The following is a 23,156-nucleotide window of genomic DNA, read 5'->3' on the forward strand; positions in this document are numbered from 1 at the left end:
GGGTATTGTCTCCCCTACATCTGAAGAGGATTTCAATATGCCTAGTAGTATTGCAACTCAACTTGCAATAAGTTGATGAATCTGTTCTTGCAGTATATGTTTCTATTCTTCATCCAACGCTATTTCCAGCTTTTGGATCGTTTCTGGAAATGGTTGTCTCTTTTTCTAGTCTTGTACCCTAAACATAAATAATGTTCTAATGGATTAATGTCAGGACTACAAGCAGGTCGATCTAAAAGAGGAATTCCGGTAGTATTTAAGTAGTCCATGACGATTCGCGCAGTACGTGGACGCGCATTATCTTGTATAAATAAGAAATTCTCCCCAAAAAAAAGTTCGTAGGGGACAACGTTGTCCTCCAGACACTGTCGTATGTATCTGTCTGCTGTTAGAGTTCCATGTTCGATAAAAATTAATTCGATGCGTCCATTGAAAGAAATACCCGCCCATACCATAACACCTCTGCTACCAAACGGCGTTCTGCGTGAAATACAGCAAGGTACAAATCGTTCTCCGGGTCTCCTCAATACACGTTCGCTCTGTCTGGAGATCGAAAGCAAAAACGGGACTCTCTTTAAAAATCTTTAAAAAACGTTCATATTCATAACGCTGATCTCTGCACCTTTTCGTGCCTGATCCTGGTCTTCCAGTGTATACTTCAATCTGACGATACCACTGGCGGATACAGGGGGGTGTCATGGGGGTCATGACTCCCCCCCATAATTGTAAACCCACGTATCCTAAGGTTGGTAAGACTAAGTCACCTTGCATCAGAGATGCACCCTCAAGACCCATGACCCCCCCCCCCCCCAAACAAAACTTCTGGATCCGCCACTGGACGATACTTCGTAAGAACCTCATGGACGGTACTTTTGGTATTATTCAAATGATTTGAAATATAACGTATACTGAGACCATCTTCATATAATGGCACTTTTGCATTATTTTCAGAGTCATAGTAACATGATTTGAAAACACGAATGAACAGTGATCTGAATTTATCAAAATAAATGTGAAACTTGTCGTATATTTATATGTTACGGTCAATGATGTAAATTGGACATTGACGTTAATGGCCGGGCATTGTCGTGAATGTCCATTTTCCTTGTTTATTAACGACGATGCCCGGCCTTTAACGACAATAACCTTAGTTAATGTTTTAAAAACTTAACGTAAAATAGTAAAATTAGATTTTTCATCAATAACCCGTCAATAACGACAGTGGCCAGAAGCAAACGGGCAATGTTGATAAATAAATAAAATTATCCATGATGTATTATTTTTTATTTAAAACAACTTTTAAAGACTAATAATTTTTATTTTGACAAGATAGTGAACCATTGCGTTTTGAATTACAAATTTTATTGAGGAGGATAATTTTAGAGGAGGATATGGGACTACTGATGAGGGGGAAACAACCCCCGCAACCGGTATAGACTCTTCCTGCACTCTCAGATTTGACAATAGTATTATGCAGCTGCTGAATTTTCGTGTTGCAAAGAAATTGAGAATGTTTATACATTTTTAATTCATTTACTCTTTTGTTTGAGTATTAAGGAATCTTTCTTGTTGGAGCTTTTACCAAGCTGAGCAGATGAGTTGTGAATTATTTAAAATTCTCTCATCTTAATTTCCTCGGCATCCTGTATGATTTATAAATTTTGAAAATCTGAGGAGGTGTAACCAAAGAAATGATTCCACCTTTTGTCAATCTGGTGGTATGGAGACGATATTTATTGTCGTTTTCTGTGCTACTTCGATTGATAACTTACTTTGTTTTTCGGTAGATGGCCCTAGTTCATCCGTGACATTTCTTTCTTTGCAATTCGGAAAGGCCCAAAGTGTGGTACGTGGAAGAATCTGAGAGAGGAGGATATGGGACTACTGATGAGGGGCAGACAATCCCCGAAACCGGTATAGACTCTTCCTGTACTCCCAGATTTGACCATAGTATTATGCAGCTGCTGCATTTTCGTGTTGCAAAGAAATTGAGAATGTTTATACAAATTTTATTGTTTGCACGACATGCACACTTCTTATTTCAGAACGAAAACAATACACAATATACACACATGGATTAAACAATAGTAAACCTACACATAACCTATCTTTTAGTCAAAATTTCAACATTGACTGATTAACAACGGGCATTGTCAACATTGGCCGGGCAATGATAGAAATGTTATCAAGAATTTAAAATTATCATCAATATCCAGTTTCTATGGACAATAACGTTATTATCCGGCCATTGTCGACAATGACCAATTCAACCAGCCATTGTCGATATTGGCCGGCCAATAACGTTACTGGTCGGATTTACGTCATTGTCCGTAACATATACAATAAAAAAATGCAAAAAATCTGTTGCTAGTAAACAAGATAAAGTAATATTTCTTGCCAAATGTCAAAATGTTGTTCCTGTCATGACGCGATCATTTAAAAACATGAAAAGAACCGTTTTTTCCGCAAATCGCCAGGAAATTTTGACATTCCTGTCAAAATTTCTTGAAGAAAAAGTCAGGACTTCCTTACTGTAAAGAAATGTCATTTCCTTACTGTAAGGAAATGATATTTCCGTACAGTTGTTAGTGTTCTATTTATAAGCGTCAAGTTTGACAATTCAACCTCAATACGTTTCCATAGTAACCCAAGTAATTTTATTAGGAATTTCAAAGCACCATTTATTTGGGAATAAAATTATCGCGTTTTTTTTTAAATCAATCAATATCTGTCGAATTTTAAACGATTTGCGGAAAAATAGTATGTTTACCTCGTAGGAAAAGCCACATTCCTGGACTCCGTGTTGCTAAGTCTCGGCTTGCGCCTCGACTTAGCAATCTTCACAGTCGTCCAGGAATGTTAAGCTTTTCCTACCCGGTAAACAATGTACTATTATTGTTATAAATGAACGTTTTTGAAGTTATATTTCTTTACGCGCGATATGAGGGTGAATTTTTATATGTTAAAACCTATGATCCCGGCGCATGCGCATTATAACTTTGTTCTGATTGGATGTTCAAATGACATGTCAAAAATTATCCAATATGGCAGCTGTAGCGCAGCTGTGGTTTGGACGGTTGACGGTTTGGTTATGTATGGTTGTTGCATTTTGAAATTTGTGGGAAGAGAAACAACAACGGTTAGTTAATAGTTATACTGCCTTTTTAAATAGTTTTCATATTATATTTTTGAAGTTATACTTCAAAATGTTTTAATTTATGTATGTATCAGTCCAGAAAAGGCGTGGAAAGACTATATTAGTGTTTTTAAATATATTTTTCTACAAACGTGTTAAAAATGCAATTTTTAGGACCCCATAGGAGCGTTAAAAATGCTACTTTAAGGCCTAGTGCTTTAAAATTTTTAAGGCACTGCAGTTAAAAGTTAATTGTCAAATTGCGAAACGTCAAAATATTTATATTTCATTTATTAACATTAATATTAATAATACAACTTGCTCAATTTGAAAAAGGTGGCTTAAAAGGTTTTTATTATAATTGTGTGTCTTTGGATTTGTCTTCCTTGGGCGTAAAATAATAAAACATCTCATCTACACTCACCGGCAGAGCAAACGGGCACCCCAAAAAATGGGCCATTTTTAATGTCTTGTATTTCCTAAACCTGATGTCCGATTTAAGTAATTTTTTTAATATGTTAAAACGGATATAAATATTTTAGATATATCCCGTATGCACGCCAATGGTGAATATAAAATTCTCAATTGTATGCCAAAAAAATGCGCAATAACTAGCTCTTAAAATCTACCAAATTTCATTTGCATATCACAAACCGTTTTAGAGCAATAAATAAATCGTCAGTTTGTAAGAACAATTTCAACACCCCTATCTCAGAAACGAAGTATTTGCGGGCATAAGTTTATAAAGCAAACTGTCATTATTTTACCATGCAGAATTACCCCTTAAAGCTTGCCGTACTTATTGAAAAACACCCTGTATTGACGAAAAACAGGGGTAGTTGTTAAATTGCCTAACTTTTTTATTATCCAACATAAGCGAATGAATAAAAAAACAGAATGTTAAGAAAATCTGTGGCTATAGTTGGGTTTTAATTTTAGTATTTTATAAAAGCTAGAACATTCCACAGGGTGTTCCAAAGTTTGAGAAAAAAACACAGTTTGATTCGTACACCCTGTATACAATGACAATGTACCTGTCTAGCAACAATATTATTACAGCGATATTGATAAAAAATAAGGCTATAACATATTAAAAAAATTACTTAAATCGGACATCAGGTTTAGGAAATACAAGACATTAAAAATGACCCATTTTTTGGGGTGCCCGTTTTTTCTGCCGGTGAGTGTATTTTTATATTTCACTTGTCACCGTGATGTATAATTATGTATATCTGAAAGGTAAGTTGCATGCGGCTTGATGGCCTTGTTGGTAGAGCATTGGACCAGAGATCAAAAAATCGCGAGATTGCGGGTTCAAATCCCGGACGATTCATACTTTTTTCTTTTTTTTTTAATACTTGGCATTGTTAAGTTTTGGTTCATTTTTGGCAATTATTGTTAATTTTTTGTATTGTAACTGTTAAGTAGGTATATTTATTTCGTTGAAATTATATTATAATAGAAGTATAACTTCTTACGTGCGTACAAAGTACACACACACATTCTTTTTTTATTATTAATGTTTACTTCCTCCCCATTAAAGCCACTATACCTAAACTGACAAAATTTACAAAACTTACAAAATGCAAGGGTCTGGATTTTTCTGACCAGTAGTCTATAAAGAATGCATCAAAACATAGTTTTTCTTTTTTTAGGATTTTTTGCTTGTAACCACCACCGAGCTCCTTTGTACTACGCAGAATCCATCAACACCAAAAAGGGTTTCTTCGGTTGGCCTTGCCCATCATATTTCGACTACCTGTTGGGTCGATGTCCTCCAGTTGACCCGCAAATTCTAATGGGCGAGTACGTCAAAATATCAGCATTTGGTGTTCATCTGGTTATCACAGAATCGGTCTCTCCATTTGCAGTCGGAAAATACGATGGACCCAGCGTGGAAATCCTGAAAAATTATGAAACTCAAAGGTTACAAATTCTGAACAAATACAAGAATTATGTGGTGGGATATGTGTATGAGGATGAGTTGTTGGAGCAACTGTATTATCCGGAAAATATTAAGACACAACTGGATAACGATCTTTACGAAGTAGTACTAAATGATCATAATGCCGACTTAATAAGTGTAATACCTTAATAAGTGTAAATGATAAATAAATTATTTTTTTACTTATATTTTGATAATTTTTTTTAATGAAAACAGCGGTTCCAGTTTTATGACCTATTCGGCAATTCATCATAAGTGGCTCGACAATCCGTTGTGTATCTTGGCCTGCTTACAAAGAAGTCGCCACTCCTGTCGATTCCTGGCAACTTCCCTCCATCTTCTGACCCCTACAATCTTTAGGTCTTCTTTCACATCATCAATCCATCTTCTTCGTGGTCGTCCTCTACTTCTTGTGCCCTCTGGTTTTGAAAATGTTAATCTCTTAGTGTATTCGTGTTCTGACATCCTAGCAATGTGTCCAGCCCATCTAAGTCTCTGCACTTTAACGAATTTCACAATATCGGGATCGGTGGATAACTGATACGGTTCAAAGTTGTATCTTCGACGCCATAGCCCATTTTCATTTACTGCCCCAAAAATCTTTCTAAGAATTTTTCTCTCAAAAATACCAAGAAGTCTTTCATTACTTTGAGATAGGGTCCACGTTTCAGCTCCATATATCAAAACCGGTCTTATTAAGGTCTTGTATATATTGAGCTTTACTGCACGTTTTATATTTTTATTTTTTAAATGTTTATGGAGACCGTGAAGAGTTCTGTTTGCTAATGCTATGCGTCTTTTCATTTCATCGTTTGTTGTATTTATTGAGTTTACTAGCGATCCAAGATATGTAAATTCCTTGACTTGATCAACAGTGTGATTGTTAATTTGAATTCTCTGTTGGATATTTCGGGAATTTTTAGAAACCAACATATATTTGGTTTTTTCCTCGTTTACCACAAGTCCTAATTCACTTGCCGCGTCCGCAAGCCTTGTAAAACACTGCACCATGTCTCCCAAACTTCTGCTCACTATAACTATATCGTCAGCGAATGCGAGAATTTGCGTCGATCTATTAAAAATAGTTCCATTCATTCTAATATTTCATTTTCTGACTGCCTTTTCCAAGGCAATATTAAAGAGGAGACACGCCAGCGCATCTTCCTGTCTTAGACCATTATTAACGTCAAAGAACATAGAGTTTTCTCCTTGAATTCTAACGCACGAGCTTACGTTTTGCATTGTTAGTTGGGTCAACTTAACTAACTTAGGTGGGATCCCAAAGTCTATCATTGCATTATATAATGCGCTTCTTTTAACACTGTCATAGGGTGATTTGAAGTCGACGAAGACATGGTGGGTATCTATGTTATATTCTAGTGACTTTTCTAGAATCTGCCTATGTGCTTGAATTTGATGTATAGTTGACTTTCAAGCAGTAAATCAGCATTGGTATTGACCTACAATATCCTTTGTAAAAATACATTGCCGAAGATTTTATATGCAGATGCTAACAAAGTAATTCCTCTGCCTCTATAGTTCTTACAATCCAGTTGATCACCTTTTTTATGCAACGGACGTATTACTCCCTTTAGCCACTCTTCTGGTACCAACTCATTCTGCCATATAAGAACTATCAGTTTATGGATTGCTGCAAAAAGTTGATCACCACCTTTTTTAAACATTTCCGACCAGATTTCGTCGATTCCTGGGGCTTTATTGTCTCTGAGTTTTAGGATGGCATTTGACACTTCTTCTCTTGTTGGGTCTTCACTGTCTAGTTGATGATGTAGATTTTGTTGATTTCCTATGTTGTAACCTCCTTCAATATCGTTTATATTTAGATGTTCGCTGAAATGTTGTGCTCATCTGTTAAGAATATTCAGCAATTATGGATAGAAAATATTTTCTTCATGTTCTTTCTCATTTTCAAGCGTCTGCTCCCAGATCTTCTTTGGTCTTTTTTTGCCACTCCTTACCAACTTAACTTTATTTTGGTATCAAATGGTGTAGGTACGCCCTAGACTTTTCTTCATAAATTTTATCCCTGCCACATAAATTCGCTGTTCCTTTTTTTTTAACTGTCCAACATTCAGTTCCGAACATCACAGCTAGTATTATGGTAGTTTTATAGAATTTTCCCTTCAGTTTCATTGACATCTTTCTGTCACACAACAGATCACTTGCTTCCTTCCTTTTCATCCATCCAACCCTAATTTACTGCATGCGTCTTCATCTATTTGCCCATTCCCCTGTAATACCGATCCTTGGTACTTAAAACCATTATCTTTCACAAACATTTCACCATTCGAACTTATCGTGGAAAACCTGCAGCCAGTAATGAATGAAGCGATGAAGGGTGGGTAAGCCGCTGAGATATACACAGACAGATAAACGCAGAAAATAGAATGTGGAAAATGCTAGATGAGGATATCTAAAATCAGGAATACATGATCGCTATGAATCAGTTTCATGCGTACTCCCAATACGAAATGCCACTGCAGCATTTCGAGGTAACACAAGAGGTCTTTCAGTTCGGCAGATTGCATGATATATTGAGGAACAAGGGAGCTAAGCCAGCTATTTCCTTTACCATGGATAGACTAGTCGAGGCATTGGATGCAATCAAGATGCATAGAATCCCCGCACTGAATCAGATACCGTCTAAAGCGGTGAAAAGTCATGATGTGCAGACCCTGCATCGCTTTTGGAGTATATAAATGCGGTATGGGGTGCACAACTAACACTAAAGTAGAACAATATTTGAGAACCAGAGTTTACGATCAGTGTATCCTCCCTATACTTACGTATGGTTCACAGACGTGGACACTCACCAAGGCCAATATGGATAAAATAGAAAAGGCACAGAGAGCGATGGAAAGATCAATGCTCGGAGTAAGGCTCATAGACAAAAAACAAATACATGGATTAGAAGCAAAACCAAAGTAAAAGACGCAGGAGAACATGCTGCCAAATTAAAATGGAGCCTCGCAGGACACAATGCCCGACTGAAGGATAAAATATGGAATCACGAAATACAGCAATGGAGACCGTGGTTAGGAAGAAAAAGTAGAGGAAGGCCACAAATGAGATGGGCCGATGACATAAAGAAGTTTGGAGGACACAACTGGAAACAGGTGGCGCAAAATAGACAACACTGGATTGAATTGGAGAAGGCCTATGTCCAAAGTTGGATTACTGAAGGCTGAAGAAGAAGAAGATGGGGTGCACAAATGTGCTGGCCTTCCAGGACATTAACGCTGGTGCTGCTCTCCAAAACCAGGATGAAGTATCGACATATCTACGGTGTATCTGCATATTGTAGTGTAGTGAAAACTGTACAAGATGATGTTGCAAGGTTGCATCGATGGCATGATGGAGAGATCGAGAGGCTTATCCCCGGGGCAATGGGGATTTTATAAAGGAAGGAGCACAATTAATGCAATCGTGAGTGTATTCGATGAAAAACGCAGCAGTGGAGATGAATATCGCTGGACGGCTTTGCTGCTATTTGATGCTATTTGATGTTAGGAATGCATTCAATTCGCTGTAGTCGAATTAGCTGTTTACAGCAATGGAAGAGAGAGAACGTCCAGGTTATCTGATGAATATGATGGTGAATATCTGTCCGAGGGATCGGTCTAAATCTGTTCTGAATTGGTCATCTAGAACAGGGGTCAGCAATTAGTTTCCCTGAGGGTCCGTTTCGAAAACCTATGACACTTCCGGGGTCCGGATTTATGCTGCCTGTCTGACTGTTCTGATTCGGTTTCTTTGTGGATTCTTGTTAAAAAATATCCCCTCTAAACAAATGAGAAGGGTGCCAGGCGAAATTTTTGGGCAGAAATTGTTTAATATATTTTTTAACAAATTCAAAACATCACCTTTTTTGCCCGCGAAAATATTTTTTTAGCATTTTTGGGTCATCTTATATAACAGGGGTGGCCAAGCTCCTTGATAGTCCGAGCCATTTTAAAAAATTTGAAATTTTTCGCGAGCCGCAATAACAATTATTTAAAAAGTGTAAAAAAAGGTATTCAATTTTTATCTCACTGTTTGGATTCACGAATTTTGAAATAAAATGGTTCACATCGTTGTTTCAAATATGTAAATAATTCTACAAGCAGTTTTTACTAATTCAGGATTCTTCGATTCTACATATTTATCATCCTTCCATTTATTTCTGGGACGGCCTACTGATCTACCGTCTCCCAAAAAACACTGTATTTAACACTCTGTCCTCTGTCTTCCTCTGATCTTACCACATAACCTTCCCATCTTATCTTAGTTTTTATATATTATGTCTGACGATATTTTCAGTGCCATACAGTCACCAACTCAGCTGTTCGGCGCCTTCTTCACTCTCCTGTCAATTATCTCTTTGAGGCCCAAATAAGAGCACTTTCCTTTCAAAAACCAGCAGCATATTTATTTCCCGCCGATGAAGAGTCCATGTTTTACTTCCATTTAATTATTGACCGAATAATTGGCATATACCTACAGTCTTAATTTAGATTGTCTTTTTAGCATCTTTCTTATATCTTAATAATGATAATAGGGAGTATAATGCTCTATTCTAAGCAGCTATCCATGCTGAGACCTCTTTTTATATGTGGTTGTCATTTGTCATCTGTGATTACCACAAATATTTAAATTTTTTTACTACTTCAAAGTTGTGGCCATTAATAGTTATGCTCTGCTAACTCCTGGTCTTGACTTTTTGGTTACTAGCATGTATTTCGTCTTCTATTCATTTATTTGAAGGCCCAAACTACCTGTTTCTTCCTCGATTTGTGAAAACACCTCTCTCACGTCTTTTTTAGAATGAATGACTGCACCTAGATCATCACCAAAAGCCAACCATAGTTTTGATCCTCTACTCACAAATCCCCGGTATTCTCAGATGATATTTTACTTATTACATATTCTAAGGCTAACTTGAATAGGTAATAAGGGGTCTCTTTGTCTGAGTCCTGATGTTGCAATTTGTCTTTGTTATTAAATTTGTTGTCAGTAATTTAAGTCATTTTGAAATACAAAAATTAAAAGTAATTCAGGTACATTTATTGAGAGCCACAAATGATCCTTAAAGAGCCACATGTGGCTCGCGAGCCACAGTTTGACCACCCCTGTTATATAATAAAAAAGATCTGTCATTTTATTAAAACTTAAGGGTTTTCAAGCATCGCAAATGCATATTTTCGCATTTTTCAGATTTTAAATCGCTTATAACTCGAAAACTATCAACTTTTCAGAAATATGACAAGAGAACTTGATTGTTTATAATTACCCAAGAAACCTAAAAATGCATTTTTCGAGGCAAACAAGTAATTTTGAATTTAAAAAATTGTTTCACCCTGCACCCTTCTGATTTGTTTAAAGGGGACATTTTTGAACAGGATTCCGCAAAGAAATCGAGTCAGAAACATATTCCATACGAAAGTGGCCTCACACATGGACTAATATGGAAAGGAAAACTAATAATATCTGATTGTTTTTTGGTTACTGTATACTTTTCTGTAAGTTTTCCTGGTACAATAAATGAAATATAAATTCATTTTGTATTGTTTTGATGTTATTATCAGTATATTTTGGAAACACCAGTATTGCAAATTGTTACTAAGAATATTTTAAAAATTAGGAATTTACATTTTGAATGCTAATGAAGTTTTTATACATCTTCAGTTCTGTAGAAAGGAAACTGAGGAATTTAAAATAAATAATCATAATACCAAATGCTAATTATTAACATGTTATCTTTTCTACATTAGTTTCAATGCAAGGTATTTGTTGCAAACTTATTAAATCTGAAAATTATTTTCATTAAATGCACATCTGAAAAGTACTCCTACTTAACAAATATAGTAGAGAGGAAATGAATATAAAAATGCACATGACAATTTTATATTACAGCTTACTTAATTTCAAAATGAATGATTAGTAAGTATAACAATAAGGGGGAAAACTCTTTACAAAATTAAATTATCAGAGTGAAAAACGACATTTTTTTATGTACAACCTGTCTCAGATTTGGAGTGAGTTTAGTGCAACTGAGTCTCATTAGGGAGTTGAGATATTCATCTGTTAAGTGAGATCTCTACCGATTTTTAATAAAGTTCATTCTTGATAAAGCGGCTTCGCACACATAAGTTGAGCCAAACATAGTACACAGTTTCATGGCCAAACATTTTCAAAATTGCCAAACACTAGGTATATTCTGAATTTATTGACGGTCCGCACAAAACTAGCTCACGGCCCGGATGCGGACCGCGGTCCGCTAATTGGTGACCCCTGACCTAGAATACAGAAAAAATAGTAAAATAGCAATTAACAATACACAAGTAAACTTTTCTCTGATTGAAGTATAATTTTGCAATAAAAACATTTGGAAATAAATGCTATGAATATTTATATGTGTGAAATAGATGGATAAGTCAAATTAACACTAACAAAATTTTCAAATGACTAATAATTATTAAAAATGTTTCAAGTAGTAGAAATCAAATAAACATGATATGCTTTGCTATTATTATTTCGATATCGCCGATTGATATTACATGACACGAAAAGGTTGTGTGGCGACACTTTTCAATTACTATTTTACTTTTTTTTAAATGCTAATTTTAATTTTCATTTTAATTTTTAATAACTTTTTCAAAATGAAATAATACGTCCCATTTTAAATTCACATTTAATATACAAACCATACGCATAGAAGGGCCTGTTAAGTTTTAAGAAACGAAATATATCCCTATTAAGACAAAATGTCTTCTCAGCTTTTAAAACGCCAGATCTAATAATTTATCGCCTTTCTGGCCATATGGTAGAACCACATACATAATGACAGATTAGTTTTTGTGGTCTTGTCCAGTCGATTCACAGCCTCCAGTCGGTTCACACATCCCAGCAGGCGTCGGTCGGTCATAAAACCTTCGCTGGACAAAACAACAACAAACCCTTACGAGATATAAGCAAAACACGTTTTTTTACCAAAAATAAATAAATATATTATTGACAGTTGTTAGAGTTTTATTCTAATTTCATTTAATTGTTTCCGTGAACCACCACGGAACAGTTGTATCAAAATTGGAATAGGGTTATAATTTACGATACATATGTATTTATCATCAATATCTATCTATCTTTTTTTGAATTTAACATCTAAAGCATATGAAACACTTAACAAAAATAAAGTTTGCTTATTTGCGTATTTCTTGATTTGGCCAAAGCTTTTGACACTGTTAGTCACAATAACCTCTTACAAACCTTAGAGAAAATTGGTATAAGAGACAACTGTTTACAATTATTTAGAAGTTACCTCTCTGAGAGACAACAGGTAGTAAGGGTCTCCGAAGTAATAAGCAGACAAAGAACCATAACATATGGAGTGCCACAGGGAACAGTATTAGGTCCTGTCCTGTTTAATCTATATGTAAATGGATTATTTTCATTACAGAGTACAGGGCATATAATTGGGTTTGCTGATGATACTGCTATTATTTATGATGCTGAGAATTGGTATGAATTAAAAACAAAAGCAGAATGTGATCTACAACTAATAAAACAATGGTTTGCCTACAAAATACTAACAATCAATTTTAAGAAAACTGTTTATCTACCAATATTTAACTCTAACTTGACCACTGATCTTTTCAAACCCCTTCAAATATCACATAATAAACAAAATTTTTATATTAAACCCGTAACAAATGTTAAATATCTAGGAGTTTTTATAGATACACATCTAAAATGGGACTTTTACATTAAATATATCATTAAGAAGCTACAGTTTATCCTGTATAAAAACATCTTAAAAAACACATACTTAATATATACCTTCGCACACTATATTACGGATTAGTAGAAAGTCATCTCCGTTATGGTATACTGGCTTGGGGAAGCGCCCTGAAAACACACATTCTCCCACTGGAAATCATACAAAGAAGATTTCTGAAAAAAAAGAAAAATATATAATCATATCCCCAGTGATACCAAAAATACTAAGAATGTTCTTCTATTTAAAAAGAAATTAAAATCATTTCTGATGGAACAAACAAGAAATTTTTGTGACATCATTATAGTAGGTTAAATTTACATATATTAAAAAACAAAAAAAAATAAATGAAACTCTAGAGTCACTACCAATTTTTATACCTATATTTCAAATTTTATATTGTTTTAAACTGATTTATTTTGCTTATTATTTTTATCATATTTAATAAAACATGCGTATATACACCATTCTTCAAAAATATTACTAACTAATTGAGCCATACATAATTGTTTAAAAAAAAATTAATTATTCGTGCTTTATTGTTAAACTAAGTATTTATTTTATTGTTTTCATTATATTATTTATTCTACGTATCGTATTTACTAAAACATAACTGTGTATTTACAACTAAAAAAACGTACCTATCTATTTATTGTATTATATTATATTGTATTATGTTGCTATTTATGTTATTTATGTTATTTATGTTAATGTGTTATTATTTATTATTTTATATCCTATTTACCGAAACAGGTCTCCTCTCGGAGACCTTCGGGTTAATTTATTCAATTTATATGTAAATATCTAAAAAGATTGTACCTATTATTGTTGTTGAATAAATTATTATTATTATTATTATCTATCTATCTTTTATCTTCGAGCCCTAATCTATCCATCTTTGGACATAGGCCTCCCCTTCTGCTTTCCACTGGTTTTTGTACAGCGCTGTGGTCATCCATCTGGATCCGGCATGTTTTTGAGGTCCGGCATGTTTGTTCCATCTCATCTGAGGCCTTCCTCTTCCTCTCTTATGTTCCCTTGGTCGCCAGTAGATTATTTGCTTGTTCCATCTTTAATCTGCTTGTGGGATGGTGTGACCTGCAAATTTCCATTTGAGTTTTGCCGCCTGTTCCTTAACGTCCTTCACTTTGGTTACTCCTCTAATCCAGACGTTTATTTTGCGATCTTTAAGTTTTATTTGCAGCATCTGTCTTTCCATCGATCTTTGCGCTTTTACCACTTTATCGATAGTCTCCTTTGTAAGTGTCCAAACTTGGAAGCCATATGTAAAAACAGGAAGTATACACTGGGCTGCGGACGTGGAGGCTAGGCCACTTAGGAGAAGAGAAGAAGAAGAAGCAGGCCATAGCACGATAGGACCAGGTGGAAGACGACTTGCGAGTGTTAAGAGTGCGAAATGGGAAAACCAAGGGGAGAAATAGGAATAAATGGAAGCTGATTCTAGAGCAGACCAAGACCCACCAGGGGTTGTAGAGCCAATGATGATGATGATGAAATCTTTATATGTAGTCCAGAGAAATAAGATTTTTCTCGTGACACATCCCCCTCCAGGCCGAAACCAAACTTTTTGAGTAGTATGGACATCTATATTATAACCTATATGTTTCCTGCAGCCGATTTTGATGATATACGGAGTTATAAACAAATGAAAATCAAAAAACGGTAAATTTTCGCTTTTTTTGTCTATTACTAAAAAGTAAAGCATTATAAACAAATTTGAGAATAAGAAACTCATAAATCCTTTAAAGAGCTTCAATATGGCGTTCGATGAATATGTCTATCCTTATTTGTCTTAGAACAATGCAAAATAAGTCATAAATTTTGAGATTTTATAAATGTTCATAACTTATGTAAAAATTAAGTTAGAACCTTCTTATTACACGGAATGCTGAACTTCTTGTGCTTAAATGCTTTCTTCTTGTGCTTTTTGCAACACTATAAGTCAAAAAATTATGAGGTTACAGTAACACTTCGGACATTTTATGAAAGAAGAACATTTATACTTAATTTAACAAAAAATGACAAAAAGTAATTTTAAATAGTGTAAAATTATTTTACAAAAACATGTCGATTTCTAGCTTACTTATAAACAATTAGAATAACTTTTTAACCGTTACCCGTAGAAAAATTATTTTTTCATATTTAGAAAGACTGAATTTTTATACACATTTAGAAAGAAAAACAAATGTCCTAGGACAATTAAGGACGAAATTAGCCCCCTCCTCCCTTTTCAATTCACATGTTCTTGCAAAATAATTTTGCAATAGGTAGAATTATTTTTTGACATTTTTTTAAATTAAATTAATAGTGTAAATCTTCTTCTTTTATAAACTATCCAAAGTATTACTGTAACTTCATCATTTTCTGACTTATAGTGTTGCAAAAAAAATTAATTTGGGATAAACAAATTAAGTAACTTTTAAACTATTTGACCAATTGCTTTAAAATTTAGGGTATGATTTAAGCACCAGAAGTCTCAGCATTCCGTTTAATAATAAGGTTCTAAGTTAATTTTTACATAAGTTATGAATATTTATATAAACTCAAAAATTTATGATTTATTTTGCAATTTTGTAAGCAACCAATAAGGATAGACATATTCAGTGAACGCCATATTGAAGTTTATTATACGATTTATGAGTTTCTTACTCTCAAATTTGTTTAAAATGCTTTTTTGGTAATAGACGAAAAAAGTGAAAATTTACCGTTTGTCGATCTTCATTTGTTTATAACTATATATTATCAAAATCGGCTGCACCGATTATTAATAAGTTATATTAATATTAATATTATATAATAAGTTATTAATAATAAACATATAGGTTATTATTATAGATGTACATAGTCCATAATACCCAAAGAATTTGTTTTTGGCCTGGAGGGGGTTGTGTTACCAACAGGATTTTTTTCCTCTCTGAACTAATTAAATAAGAATGAATCATGCAATAATCATTTATAAAACATACCTAAACCACTTCGGAATTGGACACCTTAAAGACATAAAAAATTAAACAGCAATAAACAACGAACCGTTGTTTTTTGCAATGCACTTTTCTCTGAATGAAGTATAATTTTGCATAATAAACTTTTGCAAATACATGCCATGAATATTTATATGTGAGAAAGGGATTGATAAGTCAAATTAACACTGACAAAATTTTCAAATGACTATTAATTATTAAAAAATGTTTCGACAGTACAAATAAATAGTACAAATTAAATAAACATGATATGCTCGTGTCTACATTCGTCGTTATAATTCTTTGGATATCTGCGATTGATAGGACATGACACGAAAAGATTGTATAAAAATTGGAATAGGGTTAAAATTTACATACTAGGTATTTAGACAATTAAAGCCACTAGGGAATTATTGAAACTTTTGACACGTTCATTAAAATATTATTTAGATTAGACGGTGTAAAAAATTTCCAGGAAAAGGTATTTGTTGCGAACGAAAGGGAAAGCTTGCTAAATTTTCATTAGAATTCGAAGGAAACGGATTTATGCACAATGCATGTAATCACTCTGCAGATTCAGATATCAGTGATTTTTATTTTAGCAGGTAAGAACAGTGTTCATTAATACAATATTTATTTAAAGGAATTTTTAATTATTTTCTATATTTTGGTAGATTTAAATATTTTATTATTATTTATCGATCTAAATATGATCGATGCATAAAGAAAAATAGATTGTCATGATCAAAATTATAAAAGAGTTGTTAATGATCAAAAATAATGCTGAAATAATAGCCTGATAAAAAAAATCAAAATGTATAAATAAAATCAAAACAAAAAATCAATACAGGTTGAAACAAATTTAATATCAAAGTTTATGTGAAAACAAAATAAAATATTATTTTATGTATACACAATTATTACTGAACCTACCGCTTATAAAGCTTATAAAATTTCATGTAATAGTTGTTTATGATATAAGTGTTAAAAGTACAATTTTAAGTCACGCATGTGAAGGTTTACTCATGAAGGTTTACACATGAAGGTTTTTCACATGAGTGCCTTAAAAATGCACTTTTAACACGTATATCATACAATATTTTTTCTACAAATGGTAAAACTGCAATGCAAGAAAATTATTTTTCAAATTGCGCAAATTGTACTATTAATATTAATGTTAATACATGAAATATAAATATTTTGACGTTTACTTTCAAAATTTGACCTTTTTCTTTTAACTGCAGTGCCTTAAAATTTTTAAAGCACCCAGTGCCTTAGAGTGACATGTGCAGTGCCTTAAAAATTTTAAGGCACCCAGTGCTTTAAAGTGACATTTTTAAGGCTCCTATGGAGTGCTTAAAATTGCATTTTTAACACGTTTGTAGAAAAAATATATTATACCTATTATTGTACGAAGAAAAAAGTTTTTATGTTTCTTTAACAAATGTTTACTACAACCGCGTTAAAAATGCAATTTTTAGCACTCCATAGGAGCGTTAAAAATGCTACTTTAAAGCACTAGTGCTTTAAAATTTTTAAGGCACTGCAGTTAAAAGTGAATTATCGAATTGTGAAACGTCAAAATATTTATATTTCATTTATTAACATTAATATTAATAGTACAACTTTCGCAATTTGAAGAAGGTGGTTTAAAAGGTTTTTAAAAATTTAATTTTAACTGTACCTATTATTGAATTTTTAACACGTTTGTAGAAAAAAACTATTAAAATTTGTTAGAATATACAACAATAAAAGTAAGATGTTATTCTATAGTTGTTATGATTTACGTATTGACAGTATAGGCAGTTTTGATGTAATGTCAAGAAAAATATAAAAATGGAATATCAGTCAAGTTCAAATAAAAGTTTTTGTAGATAAATTATAATTGTTGATATATAAGACGTTTGTAGAAAAAATATTGTATGATATACGTGTTAAAAAGTACATTTTTAAGGCACTCATGTGAAACTTTCGCATGCTTGCCTTAAAATTTTACTTTTAACACTTATATCATAAATAATTATTAAATATTAATTCAGTAATATTTTGTGTATTTTTTAATATAAAAATTTGTTTTATAATACGGGTTGTTGGTTATATTTTTAATTATCACAATATTAGAGAAAAAGTTTTTTGTTAACATAAGGAATATTTATTGCAAATAGGGTCATGCAGATGCTAATTTTATACTACCCCAAATTAAAAAATAAAAACATTGAAATTGGTCCATTATTAAGAGCATAGGCGCAAAATTTGTTTGCAATGCATTTTAAATGCATTAATTTTTTTCGAAACCTGAACAAAATAATAATCATTTTTGAAAAATTTAAACGTAAAATATAAGGTTACATTATTAGCGAGGGCTGAAAGTCCCTTATAATAAGCAATAAGATTTCTTTTTAATGCGATATTTGAAATTAAAAATCACACTAAATTTTCTCTTTTTCTTTCTCCCCTGTAACTTACTCAAATAAACGTTATAGAGGTTTTTAGGAACTTTCTGCTTTCAATAATAATGTAATATTTCATTATGCTTTAACAGTTTTTCAAAAATACTTAATTAGTTTTCTCAGGATTCGAAAAAAATTAATCCATTTAAAAAGTATTGCAAGCAAATTTTGCACCTACTCACTTAAGGAAATTTTTCAGTAACACACTCTATTTTGTTTAATTTAATTTTTGTATTATTATTAATATTCATTTAAGTCTGATGAATGGATAAAAATAAACAGACTGGTATTAGAAAAGGAGTTGACCAAAATATTGCTAAAATAAAATAGTGTTAAACAATATAGAAAATATAGAAATATATAATAATATGTTGAAAAATTGAAGGGAGGCGAAGAAGATATCCTTTTCTTCTTATTTTCTTTTTCTGTAGACATGACTATGTCTGTTTTTTCAATGTGCCTGTAGTAGGTAAGTTGTCGTTCCATCGTTTTCGTAGTCTTCCCACTGATTGTCTTCCTGGGAGATTGAAGAACCGTCTCTCGCCGGCTTTCTTCTTCTTTCTTCTTCTTCTTCTTCTTCTTCTTCGTCTTCTTCTTCTTCTTCTTCTTCTGGTAGCACTACAACCCGAGGTGGGTCTTGGCTAATTGCACGACTCGTTTCCATCTCGAACGGTCGTCCATGTTAGTTGGGTCAGTGGGTAGCCCCATTGTTCTTAAATCTGACCATATATTGTCTCTCCGTCGCATTCGTTGGTGTCGTAAGGGCCTTCTTCCTGTGAGACTTGGCAAAACGGTTATTAGGGAGTCTATAGAGATAGCCAGACCATCTTAGACGCTGAGATTTAATTTCTTGGATTACGTCGCTCGCTCTATACATCTGCTTGACATCAGCATTTGTTCTCCTTCGGTATTGGTTGCTATTAGGGTCGTGATAAGGTACAAATATTTTTCTGAGGATTTTTCTCTCAAAAATCTTCGGTCTTTACTACTTACTATATTTGTGGTCATTCGGCTTATGGTAATCGATCCATTCTACTTTTCCGTTCCTTACCAAGAATGTCCTTCACCCTGCATCTCTGTTATATATCTTCACTTTTAACTATATCCTGTAGTCGCTTAGGAGCGATTTTTCGAAGTGTTTTCATTCCTGCTATTTATAGCATTATTTTTCTCCTCTCTATCTCAGGTCATGTTTTCACCGCTTGTGTCATTATTGGTATATATATAGATGATATATATGTATGGAAAGTATGATGGAAGTATTCATTCAGATGGAATATATTTGGAATATATTTAAAAAAAATTTCAGTCGGTATACCATCACCACAACAGAAACATAGCGAACTAAAAATGCTAGCTGATCACCATGAGACACGTCTGGTGTCGAATCAACTTATTTTTCTTGCTTTAATTCGCCAACAATCGTTCTTCTTACTTTTCTTCCCATCAAAACTATTAGTTTCTCGCATATAGTGTTTAACAGACAATTACAGTTCCCTTGACCAATATTTCCAAATTTAGTAAGGTGCTCGCGTAAAAAAGTATCAAATTCTGCTGTGAGTACTAAGCAACCTAAAAAGTTACCGTTTTGAACTGATCCTATAACTGAATCATCTCCTCTAATGGCAAGTGCCCTTGTGGCCAGTGTGCCAGTGTAATTACTGTTGCAACAACACGTTGTAAAACGTTGCGCCAGTATTGTATTTCGCTTCTGAATGTACTTGTTATGGAACAGTCTATTCTGTTTTTTAATATATCTCGATTGAATAAACTCAAGACATTTGCCGTATGGTCCTTATTTGAATCTTCATATTGTTTTAATCTGACGCCAGCATTCTTCCATTGAAACCTGTAGTCCACGCTCAACTTACAGTCAACCAACAGAATATCGAAAGAGTTGAGCAATATACATATCTGGGTACGAATTTAAATAGCCAACGGGACCACTCGACAGAAATTAAACAGCGAATAATAAAAGCGAAAGCAGCATACGTTAGAATGAGACCCATTTTCAACAGTCGAGACATATCATTAAAAACAAAATACCGTCTGTTGAAATGCTACATATTCACAGTTCTGCTCTACGGAATGGAAGCGTGGACACTAACTGTTGCATCTATGAATCGGCTCGAAGCTTTCGAAATGTGGTGTTATAGGCGCATCTTACGTATATCCTGGGCTGACCGAATTACTAATGTGGAAGTCCTGCGTAGAATGGGGAAAGAGTGTGAAATTCTCATAACCATCAAAACAAAAAAACTAGAATATCTAGGACATGTAATGAGAAATCAAGAACGTTACGGCCTTCTCCAACTGATTCTCCAAGGGAAGGTAAATGGTAAAAGAGGACCGGGAAGAAGACGCACTTCCTGGCTTCAAAATTTACGAAAGTGGTACAACACCACTACCACTGGGAGTCAATTCTCGAGAATGATCGTTCCCTGAGCGTACACGCTCACGAACGAATGAAATTGAACGTACAGTTCCCGCAATGTTAATTCTCGAGGATATTTTTAACTACACGCTCCGATGAACGTATTCGCTCATTTTAACAGATCTACAGATTTGGCATCGTGGTAAATATTATTGAAAAGTTTGTGTTCCATGTGATAAAACTGTTTCGGTGTTTATTTAAAACCTGATTTGTCACATTCATTCACCAATATTGAAATATATTATCTACATTTATGAAAATGGAAAATGATTTCAGTTTAATAATTAGGAAAAGTCAGTAAATTTTCAATTTATTTCTATAATAGTGAAAATAATTCATAATAATAATATAACAGTACTAATTAAATCTAATTCTACTAATTCAGGGTCAATTCTCAGGTCATACCTTGTGGTATATTATAAATAAATTCTGACCTAATAGGTAAAATGACCTTGATCTTGTGGCACATTTTGGTAGTTGTATTGATTCCAAATAAGTTCATCATGTGTAGCGCCTGGATAACGTGTATTTACATTCATTATCTTATAATTACTACATATATCTAAAAATAACTTATTTACTGTACCAATCAATTTTTGAAAGAATGTAAAATTACCAAGAATCTAACCTAAATCTATCATAAAAATGTCTTTCGCGGCCACTAAAACTTTCTTCCACTAAAATTTCAGCTTTCCTCACAACACTCATCATATTTTCTAATATCAAATCTTCCACATTCATTTTCCCAAAATCTTATTTACAACAAAAAACAGAGTTGAGGTTAAGAAGAACGCCGTTACTATTATCGAACGTATGATGAAGACCACTCGTTGTCGAACGATCACTTTAAGCGATGATTTCGAACGAATCGTTCAAGATTCATTCCTCCAGAATTGTATTTTTTAGAAACGTTCGCTCATTACGTCACGAACGTATACGTTCAGCGAACGATCGTTCTCGAGAATTGACTCCCTGAACTGTTCCGCGCTGCGGTAAACAAAGTCAAGATAGCCATGATGATCGCCGACATCCGGAACGTATAGGCACTTTAAGAAGAAGTGAAAGAAGTCGGTTGCGCTTGAAAAATGATTACTTGTTAGAGATCTGTTTATTTGTACATTTGTTGTTAGGGATGTTTTCTAGAAATTACTGCCCACTTCTATTTCATTGACGGATGTACTTAAATTTCGATTCGATTTTAATTTTTATATACAGTGGAACCCCGATAAGTCGGCCCCCGATAACCCGGAAGTCCGGCTAACCCGGACCGATTTTCATCAGACAAACATTTCAACAATACAAATGTACTATACCTTGCAAGATAATTCGGATGGAATTCCCCAGATTATTTTGTGCTTGATATCGGCCCAGTCACTTAACCTAGGGAATTCCATCCGAATTATCTTGCAAGAGATAGTATGTAATATAATATTTGAGAAATAATGTGTATTTGTGTAATTTGAACTATGTATACGATAGTAAAAATGACTCATGGCACACGGCGACGGCGGCAGAGCGACGGTCATTGTCTCGGATTTATCGGAAACAACAGGCACCTGTTATTCCTTTATTTATTTCAAACTGTCTTAGGATTGTTTACAAAAGACTAAAAGACTAATTAAAAAATTCTTTTTTAAACAATGGTCTTAGTTTTCACTGTTCATAACATCGTTCCGATTGGGACTGTATTGTGTGTAGTACAGTCTTGTATTGTTTGTTTCTGTTTGCTTAGGTTTGTGGTTGCGTGTTTTTAATAATTTAGATGTGTAGGTACTGTGCATTATATTTCACGTTATTTCAATTATAACGGAGTTTATCTGTAAGTATACCGTATTTTATTAATTTTTACCATATTCTCCGGCTAACTCGGATTTTCGATAACCCGGAATGGCCGCGGTCCCGATTAATCCGAGTTATCGAGGTTTCACTGTACAAATATCTTTTGTACAGTATTTTTGCCGCCCTCTCATAATTTGCCGCCCTAGGCAACTGCCTACATTGCCTAATGGATAAAGCAGACCTGTGCATGGATAACTAGTAGATTGTTCCTGGTTGTCATATTGATAACTCATAGTTTTCCTCTAGTTATAGCTAGGAATTTTTAAAACATTCCGACATATTTTGATAATATACTGGCCTATTTTTTTATATTTAGGTATATTTATGTTGATAAACTTAGTATACTCCATCTAATTTACTTACCGTTGCACGTCATCCGCGTCATAGCTTGTAACATGATACCAACACGAAATATTTAGGCGGTAGGTGTGTTCTTTTTTAGAATAATGATGATTCTAAAAAATAACACACCTACCGCCTAAATATTTCGTGTTGGTATCATGTTACAAGCTATGACGCGGATGACGTGCAACGGTAAGTAAATTGGACGAAGTATAATTGGGTTTGTAAAAATGACTTACTGGATAATTAATTTAA

At 33.7% G+C, this 23,156-nt stretch overlaps 2 protein-coding genes across 2 annotated transcripts in view; both read left to right on the forward strand.

Moving 5' to 3' along the window:
* Positions 1-5,269, forward strand: part of LOC114334354 (phospholipase A1-like) — a 29,200-nt gene extending 23,931 nt beyond the window's left edge. Inside the window, exon 6 of the mRNA XM_050646039.1 lies at positions 4,792-5,269. Within this exon, the coding sequence (XP_050501996.1) occupies positions 4,792-5,231 (440 nt within the window). The 3' untranslated portion in view covers positions 5,232-5,269. The remainder of the gene's footprint in view (positions 1-4,791) is intronic.
* Positions 5,270-16,375: 11,106 nt separating this feature from the next.
* Positions 16,376-23,156, forward strand: part of LOC114334353 (phospholipase A1-like) — a 49,220-nt gene continuing 42,439 nt past the window's right edge. The window contains exon 1 of the mRNA XM_050646044.1: positions 16,376-16,441. Coding sequence (XP_050502001.1) covers positions 16,390-16,441 — 52 coding nt within the window. The 5' untranslated portion in view covers positions 16,376-16,389. The remainder of the gene's footprint in view (positions 16,442-23,156) is intronic.

Source organism: Diabrotica virgifera, chromosome 3 (assembly GCF_917563875.1).
Source record: "Diabrotica virgifera virgifera chromosome 3, PGI_DIABVI_V3a".
In the NCBI taxonomy this organism is placed as follows: Eukaryota; Metazoa; Arthropoda; class Insecta; order Coleoptera; family Chrysomelidae; genus Diabrotica; species Diabrotica virgifera.